General features: G+C 39.3%; 1 protein-coding gene across 2 annotated transcripts in view; it reads right to left on the reverse strand.

Annotated features, from left to right (window-relative positions):
• Positions 1–21,316, reverse strand: part of PLEKHH3 (pleckstrin homology, MyTH4 and FERM domain containing H3) — a 183,521-nt gene that overhangs the window by 71,501 nt on the left and 90,704 nt on the right. For both annotated transcript variants that reach the window (XM_053699361.1, XM_053699366.1), the window contains 5 exons: positions 14,741–14,935; positions 13,211–13,368; positions 12,737–12,860; positions 2,660–2,957; positions 1,186–1,393 (listed from right to left, as the gene is read on the reverse strand). In XM_053699361.1, the coding sequence (XP_053555336.1) occupies positions 1,186–1,393; positions 2,660–2,957; positions 12,737–12,860; positions 13,211–13,368; positions 14,741–14,935 (983 nt within the window). The remainder of the gene's footprint in view (positions 1–1,185; positions 1,394–2,659; positions 2,958–12,736; positions 12,861–13,210; positions 13,369–14,740; positions 14,936–21,316) is intronic.

The following is a 21,316-nucleotide window of genomic DNA, read 5'->3' on the forward strand; positions in this document are numbered from 1 at the left end:
TGAGTGATTCTCTCGGCCCCTCTGGCAACTGTTCAGCTCACTCCAACTTAGAGTGAGTGGTGGGGACTTATTATCAGGGACTCTGTATATTATATTAGCCCCGGGAATGTTATTTAACACCACCTGAATAGCTCTATACCAATTGAACTGCATTTCATATCCGTGTCAATCACACAGCACAAGAGGATATTTGCTTTCACTGCAGTGCATTGCATATTAATACAGCTTAAGCACAACTAACTTTACAGCTTGTCATATAGCTTCAGTGGAATCATTTTTTACTAACTGGTAACCGTGCTTTTTTTCTCAGTGGACGCACTGCAACTAACTCTATGGAAAAAGAGCCTTTGTTTGTGTGAGGGGTAATGAATGCACTAGCATGCTTATTATTCAGTTGATGAATTGCATCAAATTTATTGTAACATTTGCACATATACTTTCTTTATGATTTTTTTTTTTCCCTTTAATAAATGTAATTGTTGCATCTTGACAACCGTGTTTGAGTCGAGCTTTAAGTGATTCACAGATTCATTGTGTGAATTTAATTTTGTGACTTTATGTGCAGTGCTGGAAAAGGCTTACTTCTATTTCTCAATCTAATTATAGTTACTTTTTAAGCCTCCTTGCACCTGGGGTCTCATCTAAATATTAAGAGAGGTGGGCCCTAGTTCACCAGTCTAAATATTAACCCCTACTAGCTGTTTTTTTTCTTTATAAATATATATATATATATATATATATGTGTAACTGTATAGATATATATTGTACCAAAATACCATCAGATATATGTAGAAATATATTTATGAATAAATAGAACATATTATGCTATGAGCAGAACATTTAAATGTAAAATATTCATATTTTCATGTTGAGAATATACAATTGGGTTTGCGCGCAAATACGGTGTTTTTTCCCACACTTTTGTTTGCTCCATTAACTTCTATGGGGGAATAGGTTATCGCACGTGCGATATTCTAAGTTCAGGTTTTTACGCGTGAGTGGTTAGCGCGCAAGCGAAAACAGTTTACTTTAAACTTGTAATATGAGTGCAACCTGACACAATTAAGCGGGAGTGTTAAATAGGGCTCTACTTGTAATCTGGCCCTGTATCGGCCATACAATATTTTCCCTTAAAATCTCATATCACCAAAATCTGACTTGCAGACACAGGATTCAAACTCTCACCTCTTCGGCAGTGGTGTGCGACGTGATTAGTACCTTGCAAGCTCCTGCCCCTGGGTAGTACACGGTACATGTCAGCTCCTGCCTTTGAATCAGCACAGAGATCTCCTCATAGGAAGGGACAAACTCACGCTGTTTTGTCTTCTCTAGGGATTCCAGGATGAAAGATGAGTACTTCTCCACCTCTGTGTCGGGGAATCTTTCTCGCGTTCTGGAGAATAATTTATGAAGAAAAATAACATGACTTCATTAGAAAGCTACACATCTCTGGACATCACATTTTGTAATGATATAAAAAGCCAACCTGCTAAGCCATATCAAATGATCTAGGTGACAAACCAAGGTGGCCAGCCTATGGTACAACTGCCTAAGGTTAGGCTCTAGGCTACACGCTTGTTTTCATTGGCTGCAATTGTAGTACTTAATAAAAAATGGTCTTCAGGCTATATATCAGAAATTCAACTTTAAGGGGCCGAATTATCAAGTTCTAAAGACCACTGCTCCATAACTGGTCTGCCTGCTCTGAGGCTGCGGACATCATTCTGCACAATCCTATATGATAGGGCAGATTGACACCCCCTAGGGCGGCATTGCACAAGTAGTTCACAAGAACTGCTTGTGCAATGATAAATGCCAACAGCGTATACTGTCTGCATTCATCAATGTCCGTCGGACATGATCTGCTGAGCGCATCATGTCGGACAGACCGATGATAAATCGGACCCTAAGTGTTGATGTATATTGTGGATTTAAAATTAAAAAAATAAATGGGGCAAATACTCTCAAAAAGCTTTAACACCCCTGCTTGTAGCAAACTAATGTAAATTAGCAACCAACATTGAAGGCTATTTCTGCTTTAGAACTGATGAGATAGTCAATGGCTTGTGATAAAACCACTTATGCTTAAGCATCATCATCCTCAAATTTGTACTGTTGGTTATCTTTGGATTCTGGAATTGTAGAGCACAGGGTCTAAGCAACAACGTTGAGTTTGAACAAATCTTCTTCAACCTAGACTGAAATTAACCAAGCAAGCATGTTCAATCTCTAGATCACTGGTTTTCAAACCTGTCCTCAAGCCTCCCTAACAGGCCAGATTTTCAGGATATCTGAACTGGAGCAGATAATAATAATATGGTTATTAACCTGCTCTCACCCAAGGTAATTCTGAAAATCTGACCTGTTAGGGAAGCTAGAGGATAGGTTTGAAAACCAGTGCTCTAATTGTAAACTATTTTAACAAGTTATTAATTGCATATATTCCTATTCAGTCTTGGTTACCAGGATAAAAGAACAAACCATAATTATGCATAACCCTGCTTATGCACAAATGCTTAATCAAAATTGGGATTAACACCTTTGCCATCTTTCAGTATCGTGAAATTCCCACCCATAGGTGGACAGATTTGAAAAGACATTTGTCCTCACATTGTATAAGCCAAGTTGTAGCTCATTTAGCAATCCTAAAATAGATCACCTTCTTAAATGTAAATTGAGGAAGCGGAGCACAGCAGGGCTTGGTAGGTAAGTACAACTCATGCAGGTAAGCAGCTGCCAGTATCTGAGATTGTTGATGTTCCCAGGCTCAGGGTGGTCTGTGGTCTGTTTGATGACCTGGCAGTAGACCTCATCTCTGAGTGGCCGTAGATCCAGGCAGGTTTGGAGCACTCCTTGTATCAGTGGGACAGGGTCTCCTTCATTCTCCAGTTGCTGCAGGGAGTTGAAGATTTTTACAGCCTCATCTCGTAGAGCTGTGTATCCCTTCACATTATCAACTGCAAAAGGGAAACCGAAAATACAGTACTGATGCTTGCAGGTTTTTTTGTTTTTAAATGAGTACTTGTTTACTATAGATTATTGATTTCAAAATCCAACATGTAAGCTCACACATATATGTTCTGAAGGGTTTGTAATTCTAACAAACTTGTCTAACTACAGTATTTATAAATTCCTCATAATTTGCCTTTGTAAATTGTGCTTTTTTATCACTACAGTGTATCCTGCATACTTAAGTATGTTGTTAATTATTTAACCTTGCTACATGGGGATTCCTTTCATCTATGCTTGAGTCAATTATATTGAGCTTTTTTTTCCCACAACAAAGTAAACACATGCCCAAAAGGATTTTAAAAGGATGCACCTATAGACCACTCTGGATTTGCGGCACATTTAAATCTTTCTAGCAAAATAACAGCTTTACATATATTAATTTTGTGTGCAGATGTTTTGCAATTTCACCGTTCTTGACTTCTAATATATTGTGGGGCCTCCGATTGCTTACATACATAACGCAAGACATGGATTGCAAAGTTGCAACAAATGACCTCTTGAGAAGCCCCTGGCCAAGCCTTTCTGAGATATTTATATTAAAACAACACATAAGTCTTATACTTCCTTGCACTTAAAATAAAATACAGTAGACTCGCTCACTCAATATTGTGGGTTCATGTGCGTATATTAATAGTTAACTATGCTCGTAGATCCTATACTACAGGTTCACGTTTGACTACATTTAAAAACTATGTACTACTGTATAGTAGTAAGCTGGTGGCAGTAAAGTGAAAGATCCTTTGTAAATATATAAAAAGGAAATAGCACTGAGGAAAATGTGTGGCACAAACACTGCAAACACTTATGCATTACCTAAAGTGGGATTATGTGATTTAATAATACTTCATTTCTAGCTAGTGTACAATTTGAGAAAAAAATGATCTTTTAAATTTATATAAACCTTGTAAATTTAGTGGTTCTCTTGTATTTACTTATATGCCTTTTTAACAGTCTTTTTTTTAACAAAAAGATCCTAACTTATAAATCTCGTTTGGCTTTTAAAACCAATATGCGCAGTGGCATCACATGGATAATATAATGCTGCTGGAGTGATACCATTGAGTGGAACAAGTGCTACACTAGAAAGCCACATATGTGTCATTTGGAAAACATCTCAATTCTACAATTTAAACCATTACAGTGCCACGTGTTGCTTGGCACTGAACACCCAAGGACATGGCAGCCAGAGGACTTACTGGTCGAACAGCAAATAGAAAACAGGATGCACAGTCAGTGACCCAGATGCACTAAGGTCTAATTTTGGCTTATTGGCAATCAAGCGTTATACACTATGCAATGAGCTAGATTCATTGATGCTTGTAAGGTTTCTAAAGGGCTCACATTGTAAAACAGGGTCGTTTAAAATGTATTGAATTTCGCTTCACCTAACATTGAACATGATGTTAGTGGATGTTCCTGCCATTAACATCTATAGCTGCCCAATAAATTATTTCTTGCCCATGAAACAAGAACCTATTGATAAGTGGGTAAAACAATTACATCCTCTACAACGCTTGAAAAACAGTTAATATAAATGTTTGTAAGTAAAGAATATCTACATAATATCTAACAGTCTAGCTGGATTGTACGAGTAGTCGTCACTATTAGTCGATAGAATAAGGGGCAGATTTTTCCCCTAAACTTTGGCCAAGCATGTGGAATTCATAAATAATCTATTGCCCCTGTGAAGCATTTTGTCTTGATGCCACTATCCTTAACAGAGAAAGTCATACTATGCATAGAGAAGTGAATGAGATAAATGCAATTTTCAAGTTGCAATGTTGGGGCAAGTCCCCCCCCCCCCCCCCACAAATCTAAACTATGCTCATGGAGTCTCGTAACCTTATGAAAGAAAACTAAAATTATTCTTAAATTAATTTCTTTTATGATGGTGAGAGTCCATGAGCCATCACGTGTGGGAGTAAAATTCAGTCCACTAGGAGTTTAATACCACATGTGATAACTCATGGATTCTCCCCATCTTATAAAAGAAATAGGTGTTCCTATCCTTCATGCTGGAGAGCAATAGAGCTTTGGTTGATGTATGTATCATCCAGGGATAGGTTGCACACAAATGCACTTCCTGTTAGATTTAATATAAATTTATAAAGCTTTAATGCAACCTTTTGTAGAAAAACAAACAAAACCATTGGAAAACGTAATTGCTGCTGTTTGTGTGAGAGAAAACTTTTTTAACAACAATGTTTCGGTCAATTACAATATTGGGACACACAGCATATAAATGGGTTCTAGTACATTGTACATAAAGTTTTAAATGTAAAAGAAATACGTTATATGTAATAAGTAATGTTTTGGATATTTGTGAGGGAAAAAATTGTGAGAGGCATTGTAAGAGAAAAAACAGAATTTATGCTTACCTGATAAATTACTTTCTCTTACGGTGTATCCAGTCCACAGATTCATCCTTACTTGTGGGATATTCTCAATCCCTACAGGAAGTGGCACTTCCTGTAGGGATTGAGAATATCCCACAAGTAAGGATGAATCCGTGGACTGGATACACCATGTAAGAGAAAACAGAATTTATGCTTACCTGATAAATTACTTTCTCTTACGGTGTATCCAGTCCACGGATTCATCCTTACTTGTGGGATATTCTCAATCCCTACAGGAAGTGCCACTTAAGTAAGGATGAATCCGTGGACTGGATACACCATGTAAGAGAAAATGACAGTACTTTCAAAACAGTGCATATATTCTAACCCTATAGGTCTAACAATGGAGGCAACCTTATCATAAAAATGTAACTAGGAACTGGTCAATGAAACAATATAAAACATATTTAGTAGCAATAACAATAACATTATTATTTATATACGTATGCCCATGAGAATTTCTTGTTTTCAAATGCAGCATAAGAAGTTTCTGTTCCTTTTCAGCTTCATGAAATTGGGAAATGGAGAGAAAAGATGAAAGGATGACAAGTAGATGAGTCACTTTTAAACGCCTTGGCGTCTAGGGTCTTCCAACAAACATACAATGATTTCCTTATTTTGTGGGAAATTCCCCCAGGGATAAACTCCACTTTCCGTAAGTGGTCTGTGAGCGGATTACAAGTGGGATATGGCACGTTAGCTTTTGGTAAACTACCAGAAATATTTTGATCATTGTAGAAGACACAAAAAAGGAACATAATATTTTGACACCAGAAAAACAAATGCTTCTGATAAAGTGTCTCAAGGAAACTAAAAGAAACTCACATTCTAAGGACCACAAGGTACCTAGAATGTCATATGTATATTTTAAAATGTGCTTATTTATTTGAATGATTTGCTTATTTTTTTTTTTGGTATTAGTTCAGACCAGTAAAGGACGTTCATAGGTTTGTCAGTGTTGAGGATGTCCTACGCTGCGTCTTTGGTGATATCATGCTCTTCATAGCACAATTAATAAAAAAAAATACCATTGTAAAAAAGTGTGTTTCATTCTGTAATGCTTTTATTTCTTCTCTCAATATGTTCTGATGTTTTGTGTCTGTCTCTTTTCACAAGTACTGAAGTGACAATATGAGTAATAATATAATTAATCTAATTAATCTATAATTAATATAATTAATCTATAATTAATATTAATAAATGTTAATAAACGTAGGGGGGGAATGAACTAAAATAAATAAGCAGAATAAAAGAGCATCTTTTTTTGTCTTATCTGCTTTACTGTCATTTTCATTGTACTTCTATTATCTAATTTGTTTTTTTCTGTTGTTATCCTTTGTTGAAAAGCATACCTAGGTAGGCTCAGGAGCAACAGTGCACTACTGGGAGCTTGATGCTGATTGGTGGCTGCACATATTTGCTTCTTCTCATTGGCTTACACAATATGTTCAGCTAGCTTCCAGAAGTGTGTTGCTGCTCCTTCAACAAAGGATACTAAGAAAAGCAAATTTGATAACAAAAGTAATTTGGAAAGTTGTTAAAATTGTATGCCCCATCCAAATCACAAAAGAAAAAATGAAGGTTTCATGTTCTAATAACCTTTAATAGACATCCGATGCAGAGAGAGACACTCTGTGGCCCTCTCTGCACCGGACATCGATGGATATGCTCGTTGGTGGGTGGGAGCCAGTGTGGGAGGCGGGTGGCGGTCATCGATGGCCCTTGTGATGCGGAGGGGCGGGATCGTGGGCGGGGATGGCCGGGGGCACGCACGGAAGCGCGTACGTGCACAGGGAGGGAGCAGGTGGGAACCGCTACACTACAGAAATATTTTTGTTAGAAATGGGAAAAAGGGGGGGAATAGATTATATTTAAAAAGGGGGTGGGGTGTTGGTCTGTTGGGGGGAAGCTACACTACAGAAAAAAAGCAAAAATAAATATATAAAAAACATTTTTTTTTTGCAAACTGGGTACTGGCAGACAGCTGCCAGTACCCAAGATGGCCCCCAATAAGGCAGAGGGGGAAGGTTAGAGAGCTGTTTTGGGGGGATCAGGGAGGTTGGGGGCTAAGGGGGGATCCTACATAGCAGCATATGTAAATATGCTAAAAAAAATAAAAAAATATTCAAAGATACCTTTTATTTTAGTACTGGCAGACTTTCTGCCAGTACTTAAGATGGCGGGGAGGGGGTGGGGGAGGAAAGGGAGCTGTTTGGGAGGGATCAGGGGGTGTTATGTGTCAGGTGGGAGGCTGATCTCTACACTAAAGCTAAAATTAACCCTGCAAGCTCCCTACAAACTACCTAATTAACCCCTTCACTGCTAGCCATAATACACGTGTGATGCGCAGCGGCATTTAGCGGCCTTCTAATGATCAAAAAGCAACGCCAAAGACATATATGTCTGCTATTTCTGAACAAAGGAGATCCCAAAGAAGCATTTACAACCATTTGTGCCATAATTGCACAAGCTGTTTGTAAATAATTTCAGTGAGAAAACTAAAATTGTGAAAAATTTAACGTTTTTTTTTTTTTATTTGATCGCATTTGGCGGTGAAATGGTGTCATGAAATATAACAAAATGGGCCTAGATCAATACTTGGGGTTGTCTGCTACACTACACTAAAGCTAAAATTAACCCTAGAAGCTCCCTACATGCTCCCTAATTAACCCATTCACTGCTGGGCATAATACACGTGTGGTGCGCAGTGGCATTTAGCAGCCTTTTAATTACCAAAAAGCAAAGCCAAAGCCATATATGTCTGCTATTTATGAACAAAGGGGATCCCAGAGAAGCATTTACAACCATTTATGCCATAATTGAATAAGTTGTTTGTAAATAATTTCAGTGAGAAACCTAAAGTTTGTGAAAAAAATTGTGAAAAAGTGAACAATTTTTTTTAATTGATCGCATTTGGCGGGTAAATGGTGGCATGAAATATGCCAAAATGGGTCTATATCAATACTTTGGGATGTCTTCTAAAAGAAAATATATACATGTCAAGGGATATTCAGGGATTCCTGACAGATATCAGTGTTCCAATGTAACTAGCGCTAATTTTGAAAAAAAAAGTGGTTTGGAAATAGCAAAGTGCTACTTGTATTTATTGCCCTATAACTTGCAAAAAAAGCAAAGAACATGTAAACATTGGGTATTTCTAAACTCAGGACAAAATTTAGAAACTATTTAGCATGGGTGTTTTTTGGTGGTTGTAGATATGTAACATATTTTTGGGTCAAAGTTAGAAAAAGTGTGGGTTTTTTTTCAATTTTTTCATCATATTTTGTATTTTTTTATAGCAAATTATAATATTAGAATATAGATTCTGAAAGTCCATTTAATGGCGAGAAAAACGGTATATAATATGTGTGGGTACAGTAAATGAGTAAGAGGAAAATTACAGCTAAACACAAACACCACAAAAATGTAAAAATAGCCTTGGTCCCAAACGGACAGAAAATGGAAAAGTGCTGTGGTCATTAAGGGGTTAAAGGAACACTGACCCCAATTTTTTTTCTTTCGTGATTCAGACAGAGCATGAAATTTTAAGCAACTTTCTAATTTACTCCTATTATCAAAGTTTAGATGCCGGTCCATTTTTGGTGAACAACCTGGGTTGTTCTTGCTGATTGGTGGATTAATTTAACCGACCAATAAACAAGCGCTGTCCATCGTACTGAACCAAAAAAAAACTTGGATGCAAATAAACACCTAGATTACGAGTTGTGCGTTAGGGTTAAAAAGCAGCGTTAAGAGGTCCCAACACTGCTTTTTAACGCCCGCTGGTATTACGAGTCTTGAAATGACAGGCTCACCGCTCACTTTTTTGGCCAGACTCGGAAATACCGCAAATCCACTTACGTCAATTGCGTATCCTATATTTTCAATGGGACTTGCATTGGGTCTACCTCTGACCAAAAGTGAGAGGTAGACCCTCTCCTGTCAACACTGGTACCGCATTTAAAAGTCAGTAGTTAAGAGTTTTACACTACAACGCCGTAGCATAAAACTCTTAACTAAAGTGCTAAAAAGTACACTAACACCCATAAACTACCTATTAACCCCTAAACCGAGGCCCTCCCACAACGCAAACACTAAAATAATTTTTTAACCCCTAATCTGCCAAACCGGACATCGCCGCCACTATAATAAACATATTAACCACTAAACCGCTGCACTCCGGCCTCGCAAACATTAGTTAATTATTATTAACCCCTAATCTGCCGTCCCTAATATCGCTGCCACCTACCTACATTTATTAACCCCTAATCTCCCGCCCCCAACGTCGCCGCCACTATTTTAAATGTATTAACCCCTAAACCTAAGTCTAACCCTAACCCTAACACCCCCTAACTTAAATATAATTACAATAAATCTAAATAAAATTACTACAATTACCTAAATAATTCCTATTTAAAACTAAATACTTACCGATAAAATAAACCCTAAACTAGCTACAATATAACTAATAGTTGCATTGTAGCTAGCTTAGGGTTTATTTTTATTTTACAGGCAACTTTGTATTTATTTTAACTAGGTAGAATAGTTATTAAATAGTTATTAACTATTTAATAACTACCTAGTTAAAATAAAGACAAATTTACCTGTAAAATAAAACCTAACCTAAGTTACACTAACACTACACTATAATTAAATTAATTACCTAAACTTAATTACAATTAAATAAAATTATCTAAAGTACGAAACCCCTTCCCCACTAAATTACAGAAAATAATAAAATAATTACAAGATTTTTAAACTAATTACCCCTACTCTAATCTCCCTATCAAAATAAAAAAGCCCCCCAAAATAAAAAAAGCCCTACCCTACACTAAATTACAAATAGCCCTTAAAAGGGCCTTTTGCAGGGCATTGCCCTAAAGTAATCAGCTCTTTTACCTGTAAAAAAAAAAAGTACAAATACCCCCCCAACATTAAAACCCACCACCCACACAACCAACCCTACTCTAAAACCCACCCAATCCCCCCTTAAAAAAAACCTAACACTAACCCCTTGAAGATCACCCTACTGTGAGACGTCTTCACTCAACCGGGCAGAAGTGGTTCTCCAGACAGGTAGAAGTCTTCATCCAAGCCGGGCAGAAGAGGTCTTCCAGACGGGCAGAAGTCTTCATCCAGACGGCATCTTCTATCTTCATCCATCCGGCGCGGAGCGGGTCCATCTTCAAGACATCCGACGCGGAGCATCCTCTTCATCTGACGGCCGACGACTGAATGAAGGTTCCTTTAAGTGACGTCATCCAAGATGGGTCCCTTCAATTCCGATTGGCTGATAGAATTCGATCAGCCAATCGGAATTAAGGTAGAAAAAATTCTATTGGCTGATGCAATCAGCCAATAGGATTGAAGTTCAATCCTATTGGTTGATCCAATCAGCCAATAGGATTGAGCATGCATTCTATTGGCTGTTCCAATCAGCCAATAGAATGCAAGCTCAATCCTATTGGCTGAAGGGACGTCACTTTGGATGACGTCACTTAAAGGAACCTTCATTCAGTCGTCGGCCGTCGGATGAAGAGGATGCTCTGCGTCGGATGTCTTGAAGATGGACCCGCTCCGCGCCGGATGGATGAAGATAGAAGATGCCGTTTGGATGAAGACTTCTGCCCGTCTGGAGGACCTCTTCTGCCCGGCTTGGATGAAGACTTCTGCCCCGGTTGGGTGAAGACGTCTCACGGTAGGGTGATCTTCAAGGGGTTAGTGTTAGGTTTTTTTAAGGGGGGATTGGGTGGATTTTAGAGTAGGGTTGGTTGTGTGGGTGGTGGGTTTTAATGTTGGGGGGGTATTTGTACTTTATTTTTACAGGTAAAAGAGCTGATTACTTTGGGGCAATGCCCCACAAAAGGCCCTTTTAAGGGCTATTGTAATTTAGTGTAGGGTAGGGATTTTTTTTTATTTTGGGGGGCTTTTTTTTATTTTGTTAGGGGGATTAGAGTAGGCGTAATTAGTTTAAAAATCTTGTAATTATTTTATTATTTCCTGAAATTTAGTGTTTTTTTTTTTCGTACTTTAGATAATTTAATTGTAATTAATTGTATTTAGTTTAGGTAATAAATGTAATTATAGTGTAGTGTTAGGTGTTAGTGTAACTTAGGTTAGGGTTTATTTTACAGGTAAATTTGTCTTTATTTTAACTAGGTAGTTATAAAATAGTTAATAACTATTTAATAACTATTCTACCTAGTTAAAGTAAATACAAAGTTGCCTGTAAAACTTGTAGTAATTTTATTAAGATTTATTGTAATTATATTTAAGTTAGGGGGGTTAGGGTTAGACTTAGGTTTAGGGGTTAATAACTTTATTATAGTGGTGGCGACGTTGTGGGCGGCAGATTAAGGGTTAATAAATGTAGTTAGGTAGCGGCGACATTGGGGGCGGCAGATTAGGGGTTAATAAATATAATGTAGGGTTCGGCGATGTTGGGGGCAGCAGATTAGGGGTTCTAAAGTATAATGTAGGTGGCGGCGGTGTCCGGAGCGGATGATTAGGGGTTAATAATATAATATAGGTGTCGGCGATGGCGGGGGCGGCAGATTAGGGGTTAATAAGTGTAAGATTAGGGGTGTTTAGATTCGGGGTTTATGTTAGGGTGTTAGGTGTAGAAATAAATGTATTTTCCCCATAGGAATCAATGGGGCTGCGTTAGGAGCTTTACGCTGCTTTTTTGCAGGTGTTAGGTTTTTTTTCAGCCGGTTCTTCCCCATTGATTCCTATGGGGAAATCGTGCACGAGCACGTTCAGCCAGCTCACACCGCTCACTTTTTTGCGGTTAACGCCGGGTTTGTAAAAACCCGTAATACCAGCGCTGTCTGTAAGTAAGCGGTGAGCTTAAACTGCTCGTTAGCACCGCACCCCTCCTAAGGCAAAACTCGTAATCTAGGTGAAAGATAGCAAGAGAACGAAGAAAAATTGATAATCGAAGTAAATTAGAAAGTTGCTTACAATTGCATGCTCTATCTGAATCACAAAAGAAAATATTTGGGTTTAGTGTCCCTTTAAAAAAAAAAAAAAAAAAACAACAAAGAAAAACAACTCTACAATGCAAGAGAGATCCCACACCACACTCGTACTAAACTAAAAATCGCAAATGCATAAAATAAACTCTTTATTGTTCCTTTGGCTGACTGAATAATGCGGCTTTTCTGTTTATTAATATATAAAAAAATCATTTTTATTTCACTTCAGTTTTACGCTCTGTCTTTCTTTAATGCAGTCTACCATATTACTAATTAATAGCATTGTATTTTTGAAACACAAATAGGTTTACTAATTATTTTGATACTTAACCAAAAAAATGCTTTACTCACTGGAAATATCCTCAGATCCATATGAAAAGGGTAAAAGGGGGGCATACAAGGGGCTATTTGTGTGTCGCAGAATAGGGTTCAGTTTGTAGATTTCATCCACCGAATTCTGGTTATGAATATTTTCCTTTAAAAAAATAAAATAAAAAAAAGTTAAAAACTTCCTCTGTGGTTTCTAGATGGTGATGCAGATTTTCTATAAAAAGTGTCAACAAATGTAAGTTCCTAATTGCAAAACTGCTGCGTAACAAAGCCACATATTTATTATTAGGACATCCTGTTTCAACATGTTACTAGTGTGAAATAGATGTAGTATAATGATGGGAACATAAAGCTCTATCACTCTTCCCATACCTCTAGATATACTGTAGATATACCCCCTATATGCCCCCTATGACATCCCTAAGTCATTCCTACACAAGAACTGCATTCCAGTGAAGCGTCTATTTGCCAGCGGCTCAGAACACGATCACTCACTTCAATATCCTTAATGAGTAGCTGTGTGGGGGTCTCCAGAGGAGCTTTGCTGTCGATCACTTTCTGGATGGCACACACCCAGTGTACGGCTTCATTTAGATGCTCTGTATACAGTCGATAACAGTGCTTTCTTCCATACACGGTGACATTCCAGTGTCCTTAGGGCAGACATTTTTTTTCCGTAAATGATTAAGTGTGATAAATTGTTATGTATACATGTGCTAAAATTAAAAAGACATTTTCCCATTTTTTTTAAAAGTGGGTATTTAAGAAATGTTTACAGGTTTTTTTTTAATCTGCCCTAAATAAACCAAAATTTTTGTGTCCCTCTTCACAAACTGAGCTGTGGCAGTTGACGTCATTAGCAATGGCGCATTAGTAGGAAGTGTATAACTGATACTGCAATATTAGTTTTCACTGTCCCTTTAATGTTCTTCATTTAGACGTGTATTATAAAGACAGATAGAATCAAATAAAAAAACTACAAAAAAATATAAATATGTAGATTAACTGTCTTGTGGTATATTGGCACTAAAAAGCTTTAAGCAAGCCATATAATAAGTATTTTAAAATAATTTGTAGCTTTATGATATACTGTATATAGTCTACATAGTTTCCCAGTCTTAGGGGCTGATTTATCATCGGTCTGTCCGACATGATCCGCTCAATGCTGTCGGCATTTATCCTTGCACAAGTAGTTCAGCAAGGGGTGTCAATCAGCCCGATCGTATAGGATCGGGCGGATTGATGTCCGCAGTCTCAGAGCAGGCGGACCAGTTTTGAAGCTGAAGTATTGAGACCGCTGCTTCATAACTGTTTTTTCCGACTAGCCTGAAGGCTCGCGCGGAAACATGGGCATCAAGCTCCATTCAGAGCTTGATAATTCGGCCCCTTAGTCTGGACTTCAATGAAAATACAGTAATCTGTTCCTAGGGGTTCTGTACATTTAAAATAGTGTATTTACAAGGCTTACAGGAAACCATGAATTAACAATTCTATCTAAGCTTTATAAATTGACATATTTATGGCTATATCTACTGATTGTGTGCTTTCTGACCTGTTGCACAGTTCCATACTTGTGTACATAAATATACCATTAGTTTGGGAACACAACGCAAAAGTTGAACACATTCTACAGTGTATCCTTATCGGTAAAAGTACAAAGGTGACAGGAACATTGAAAAGAAAATTATGAGATGAGGACCAACAGTTTTCCTAAGCTCTCTAATATGATTTATTTCACTGTTTAGTGTGTATTGTGTTGGTTTGCATGTTGATGTACAGGGAACAAGAACACGCATCTGACTATATGATACAGAACTAGTTGTGCATATCTCTTCTGCACTACATTGCTTGGAGGGATATGGTATTTATTTCTTACAACCTCTGTGCGACACTTATCGTCTTTATATTACTATACCACCAGTTCAATAGCTCACATTCATCTCAGTATATTTCATTTTAATGTTGGCGTTTTTGTCCCTCTAGTCTCTATATATGTACTTTACCTCCCTCTTTCTTCTGTCTTACCTGTCTCCTTGTAGACTTGTTTACTCGGCCATCTCACCGAGCACAGGCTGGTCAGCACCAAGCTCCCAATGCGTTTGCTGGTTTTCTCATTGTTACAGTAATAATCCAAGGAATCTGGTGTCAGCACAAACCAAAACTTCCTTAGCCTAAACCAGGGAGTCCGCACCCCTCCTCTCACTTCACGCTGCAGCCAGCCTAGGGTGGGACAAAAAGAGAAGGGTGAAAAAAGCTAAGGTTAGTAGAGAACTTGCAAATGTTATAAATGCCAGCTCTTCTTAAGATAAACAGTAATATACTCCCAGAATCTTTTACTGTTGTATACAGACTAAGGGATCAGTTACATCTCTCCTTATGAAGGCAGCTGTGTATGGGAACTGATTGTCAAACAATAAATTATACCAGCTGCATCATGAATTAAGCACTTCATTGAGAGATGACAAGCAAACCCCATGATTAATTCATGGGCCAGGCCTGTTATGTGGATATTATACAGATATTATGGAGTCTTGAACAAACTTTCCATTTCCAGTGACAGAATGACATACAGTATATACAATGCTAACCTTCCACTTTCACATATACAGATAGTCTTAATATCAGCCAAAATACATATATACTATACTGCCAAAATGCACGAATAATGCCAGGGAAATTCCTAGTTTCAGTACTCTGTGTTGCCCCCACTAGGTTCTGCATGCAAGCACCACTTGAAAAATGATTGCACCCTTAGGGTGCTCAAAGAACCTTTTCTATATAAGCAATGCACACAAACACGTAAGCTATGTGGGTTACAGAACTCTTTATAAGTAGATTTAGGGTTTACATATACAAAATTAGACATAGTCCAAGTCCATTATAAATAAAGATATAAAATGTTCACAAATAACCTCTTGTAACAAATGAAATTCCCTAGAAGTCTGTTTGTGCTTGAAGTATCTAAAATCGAACCTCATCACATCAGCTAATAATGAAACGAAAGTCTCTCAAAACAGAATGTAAATATAAAATGAATCTGTTTCTGATGAATGTGATAACACAAACTGTGATTTTCTGATAGCCATTTAAAGGTATGTCACGGAAAAATGCATCTGCAGTAGTTTTCCTGTTTTATTCTACTTAGCATACGTAAGCAACATTGTCATAACCTAACTGATTATTAATCAGCAGATTTTAATAAAAAAAATGGTAAGATTAGACTATTCAGTGAGCTCTGTCTATTTGCATTAAAGAGAATTTAAAACGTATATTATGCTTACCTGATAATTTCATTTCCATCTGTGGGAGGAGAGTCCACTTCTTCATTCATTACTTGTGGGAATTAAGAACCTGGCCACCAGGAGGAGGCAAAAACACCCTAGCCAAAGGCTTAAATACCTCCTCCACTCCCACTCCCCTCATCCCCTAATCAATCTGCCAAGGGCACAAGAAACAGTAGAAGAATATCAGGGTATAAATGGTGCCAGAAGAATAATATTAAATTTAGGTCCGCCCCCCGGAGAAACGGGCGGGAGCAGTGGACTCTCCTCCCACAGATGGAAATGAAATTATCAGGTAAGCATAATTTATGTTTTCCATCTTAATGGGAGGAGAGTCCACTGCTTCATTCATTACTTGTGAGAACAAATACCCAAGCTCTAGAGGACACTGAATGAAAAAAACAGGAGGGTTAAAGGAGGCGAACCCTATACTGAGGGCACCACAGCCTGCAGAACCTTTCTCCCAAAAGCTGATTCTGCCGAAGCAAAAACATCAAATTTGTAAAATGTTGCAAAAGTATGTAAAGAGGACCAAGTAACCGCTTTACAAATCTGCTCCATAGAAGCCTCGTTCTTAAAGGCCCAAGAAGAGGTCACAGCTCTAGTTGAATGAGCTGTAATCCTCAAAGGAGGCTTATGTCCCACTGTCTCAAGGCAAAACGGAGGACACGCCTCAGCCAAAAAGATAAGGAAGTCGAAGAGGCCCTCTGACCCCCACGCTTCCCGGAGAGAGAACAAACAGAGAAAGAAGTTTGTCTGAATTCCTACGTGGCCTGAAGATAGAACTTCAAGGCACAACCCACATCCAGAATTACGTTGAAAGGAACCACAATCTCTTGAATGATGTTGCTAATTGACACAACCTTAGGAAGAAAACCTAACTTGGTTCGTAGAACAGCCTTATCAGCATGGAAAGCCAGATAAGGAGGGACGCATTGCAAGGCAGTAAACACAGATACTCTGCGTGCAGAAGCAATAGCCCATAGAAAAGGAAACTTTCAAGACAATAATTTAATGTCTACTTCATGTATAGGCTCTAACGGAACCCATGCAACCTAAAGAACAAGATTTAAAGTCCAAGGAGGAGCAATAGATCTAAACACAGGTCTGATCCTAGCAGAGCCTTAACAAATGACTGCACATCAGGAAGCTCGGTGAACCTCTTGTGCAGTAACACAGACAGGGCCGAAATCAGTCCCCTCAGGGGACTTGCAGAAAAAGCCCTTCTCCAGTTCATCCTGGAGAACAGAATAAGTAGGTCCTCCACACCTTATGATAGATGCAACGAGCAACCAGCTACAAGCTTGAATGAGAGCAAAAATAACACTCTCAGAAAACCCTCTCTTGGCTAGGACTAAGCGTTCAATCTCCACGCAGTCAGCCTCAGAGACATAGATGAACAAAGAGACCTTGGTCAGCAGATCCCTGTGACAATATTCCCCGAACCATATCCTTCGCGGCCAAGACAGAACAATCAGTATCACTGATGCCTGCTTGATTCGAGTCACTACACTAGGAAGTAGTGGTAACGGCCGTAAAAGATAAATTAGATTGAACCTCCAAGGCCCCGCTAATGCATCTGTTAGCTCCGCCTGAGGATCCCTGTACCTTGACCCATATCTGGGTAACTTGGTAATGAGATGTCATAAGATCTTCCTCTTGCAAATTTCCGCAAACACTCGGGATGGAGAGACCAATCCAGATTAAAGTATTGTCTGCTAAGGAAATCCGCTTCCCAGTTGTCCACACCGGAATGTGGATCGCTGACAGCGAACAAATGTGGGTCTCCGCCCTCTCCAGAATCCAAGATACTTCCCTCGTAGCTAGGGAGCTACTCGTTCCCTCCCTGATGGTTAATGTAAGCCACCGAGGATAAATTGTCTGAATGGAATCTGATAAACTGGGACGAACCCAGCAGAGGCCAAGCCTTCAGAGCATTGTATATTGCCCGAAGATCCCAAATGCAATCAGGAAGGAGGTTGTCCTCCAGAGTCCATAGGCCCTGTGCCTTCCTGGCACCCCAAACATCTCCCCATCCTGACAGACTCGCAACCGTAGTCACAATCACCCAGGATGGTCTTGAGACAGACATCTCTTGGGACAAGGGATCCGGACAAAAACACCAAGAGAGCGATTCTCTCGATCGGTTGTCCAGAGAAATCTGAAGAGACAGATCCGAATGATCAACAGTCTGAGGTGAAACCTGGCAAAGGAAATTATGTCCATGCTGGACACCATGAGACCAATCACCTCCATACACCGAGCCACAGATGGCCTTAAAGAAGTGCAATGTCTCTGGTCTGTTAGAAATATTCTCATGTCTATGGAGACTATTATAGTAACTGAGAATTCTAACCTGGTACTTGATACAAGAGAACTCTCTCTAGATTTATCTTCCATCCATGGGATCGAAGAAGACAGAGGAAAAATTCTGAATGGTCCACTCTCCGAAAAACTTCTTGGAGAATGCTGCGTTAGCCGGGAATCAAACCCGGGTCAACTACTCAAAAGGCAGCTTTGCTCACCACTATACCAGCTAGACCAAAGAAGATCAATAAACTGGAAGTGCTGGTCCAGGAACGCAAACCTTAGGAACTGGAAGTGGTCCTTGAGGATTGATACGTGAAGGGAGCATCCTTCAGATATATTGGGGTCATGAACTGCCCTTCTCGAACGAGGGGAAGAATGGACCTATTGTCTCCCTCTTGAACGAGGGGACATTTAACTATAAGGTCTAAATCGGACGGAAAGTTCCCTCCTTCTTTGGAACCACGAAAAGGTTTGAATAGTATCCCAAACCTCTCACTGCGATAGGCACCGGGACAATAACTCGTAAGAGGACAGATCCCGTACGTACCCAAAAAAGGCTTCCCTCCTTTCTGGTCAAGAAGACAGGAGAGAGAGGAGGAACTGCCCTTCGGTGGTTGAGACTTGAAACCTATCTCGTAACTCTGAGCTATGACCTCCAGGACCCATCAATCCTGCATGTCCCTTAACCAAGCGACTGAAAAGAGCGACAGTCTGCCCCTACACAATCAAGAAGAGGATCAGAGACCTCCTGTTCATGCCGACTTAGATTCAGTGGGCTTCTTGCTCTGTTTGGATTTATTACAAGACTGAGCCGGCTTCCAAGAGCTCTTGGTTTGCTCAGGCTTAGCGGACATGGGCTTTATCAAAACGAAAAGAATAAAAATTGTCCCTTAGACTCGTTCATATGCTTTTGCAGTAGAAGGGCACCCTTGCCCCCTGTGACTGTGGAGATAATTGAGTCCAGGCGACCATGACTTCAGCCAGAGCCCGGCGGGCCTGAACAGAAAAAGCTGAAGTCTTAGCATTTAGCCGAATAATCTGCCAAATAGCATCACAGATAAAAGAATTAGCAACCCTCAAGGCCGTAAATCTTTCCTGAGTAACGCCGAGGGGACCTCTCCACCCCGATCAATCCTATATGGAGTCACAACAGAAGGTAGTTCCTCCAGCAACCGCTGCATCAGCCGCCTCCTGTTGAAACAAATATCCTGTATGTTGAAACAACTTTCTTAACAGAGTTTCTATCCTTTAGCCATGGGCTCTTAAAACGAAGAGCTATTCTCAAACGGGATAGTAATACGTTTAGCAAGGTTGAAGATAGCCCCATCCCTTTTAGGGACGGAACCTCACAACTCCATTGAGAGTCCAGGCCCGGGAACGATTTGTTAAAGGTAGAAGAGAGGAACAATCCAGTCCCATACACTCTTAATAATGTTTGCCATCTAACAGGAGCAGGGAAGAATAAGGTACCACACTATCCTCAAACTCTATCCAATTTAGGAATCAAAGGTTCCTCATGCAATTTGGCCTCTGAAACCACTGAATTCGCCAAAAAACTTCCTTTAGAAGAAAGCGCAAATTCCTAAAACTAAAGTCTGGTTCCTCCGCAGCCGGAGGTTTAGAGGCAACAGACTACGACCCAGAATGTTCATACTCTGAAGTCTCAGAAAGAACTTTATCCTCTGATAACCTTATCAGTTAAATCCAATAAGTTATCTGATGTACTCTGGGAAGGAGTGCAATATGTAACCTTTCGTTTGTGCTTAGCAGGGCAAGGTAAAGTATTAAAGGCCACAGACACCGCCATCTGAGCTGCGCAGTAACGTCTGGTGAAAAAATGGCTCCCTCCTGATGGAGGATCAGCAATGCTATGGGAAACTGCATGTGTAGAGAGATAAGCATGTAGGGTATGCACCTCACTGGACGACAACTCCTCAGAGGTGGATGGCTCAGTGGTATCAAACATGTTTGATATTATCACTTTATCAAGGCATATGGAACATAATTGAGGGGGCGGCACTAAGGCTCCCTCACAATATAAACAGGAATTACTAACTAATAACCAGAGAATTATAGAAATAAAACATTATTTTATAAAAAAAAAACTGCACCTTTATATCCCAATAGCTGGGGCACTCCCCACCTCCCATGACCCAGACAGTACAGAGAGTTAGGATTCCTCTCTGATAGACACCCGGTCAGGAAAAAGGGAAAGAATCACATGGTGCACAATGCAGGACCATCCCTGCTATGAAAAAAAGCGCGCCAAGCTTGTAAGCTGCATGGTTCTCAAAGTGAAACCTGTATATTCCATAACAGCATATGAGCCCATAACATCTCACACATAAAAGCAGCAGAGAATCAAATAAACATAAAAAAAGTGTTAATTCAAAGATGCTACACTCTATCTCTTTGCTAATCCCAGGATAGGTGGTATAACCTCAAAAAACCACCTAGGATAGCACATAGAAAAAGGGGATATGGAATAGCGCTAAAAAAAGCTCAAGAGAAAAAAAAGAGGAATTTGTGTTTACACCAACAAATGTGAGATGCAGTAGATTCTAAACTGGGGTATTAAAACCAAATATATCGTAAAAATATGTATTATGGTGGATATAACTACATAAGTATATTATGCGAAAAGAACTACCGTTAAATGTCTCTATCTAAATGTACTTCTCAAAAACGGGCACTATGACCCATGGGATTAATATTAATAAGTAGCCTCAGGGCAAAAAAAACAAACAATGTGAATTTCTCTCAAAGAACAATGTCATAATAAATGTATTTAATGTTGTCCATACAAAAAGTACTACATAACGGAACCAATACCAAAGCTTTAGGACACGGATGAAGGGAGGGAGCAAATCAGGTCACCTAAATGGAAGGCACCACGGCTTGCAAAACCTTTCTCCCAAAAATAGCCTCAGAAGAAGCAAAAGTATCAAACTTGTAAAATTTGGTAAAAGTGTGCAGTGAAGACCAAGTCGCTGCCCTACATATCTGATCA

This window comes from Bombina bombina, chromosome 1 (assembly GCF_027579735.1).
Source record: "Bombina bombina isolate aBomBom1 chromosome 1, aBomBom1.pri, whole genome shotgun sequence".
Classification (NCBI taxonomy): Eukaryota; Metazoa; Chordata; class Amphibia; order Anura; family Bombinatoridae; genus Bombina; species Bombina bombina.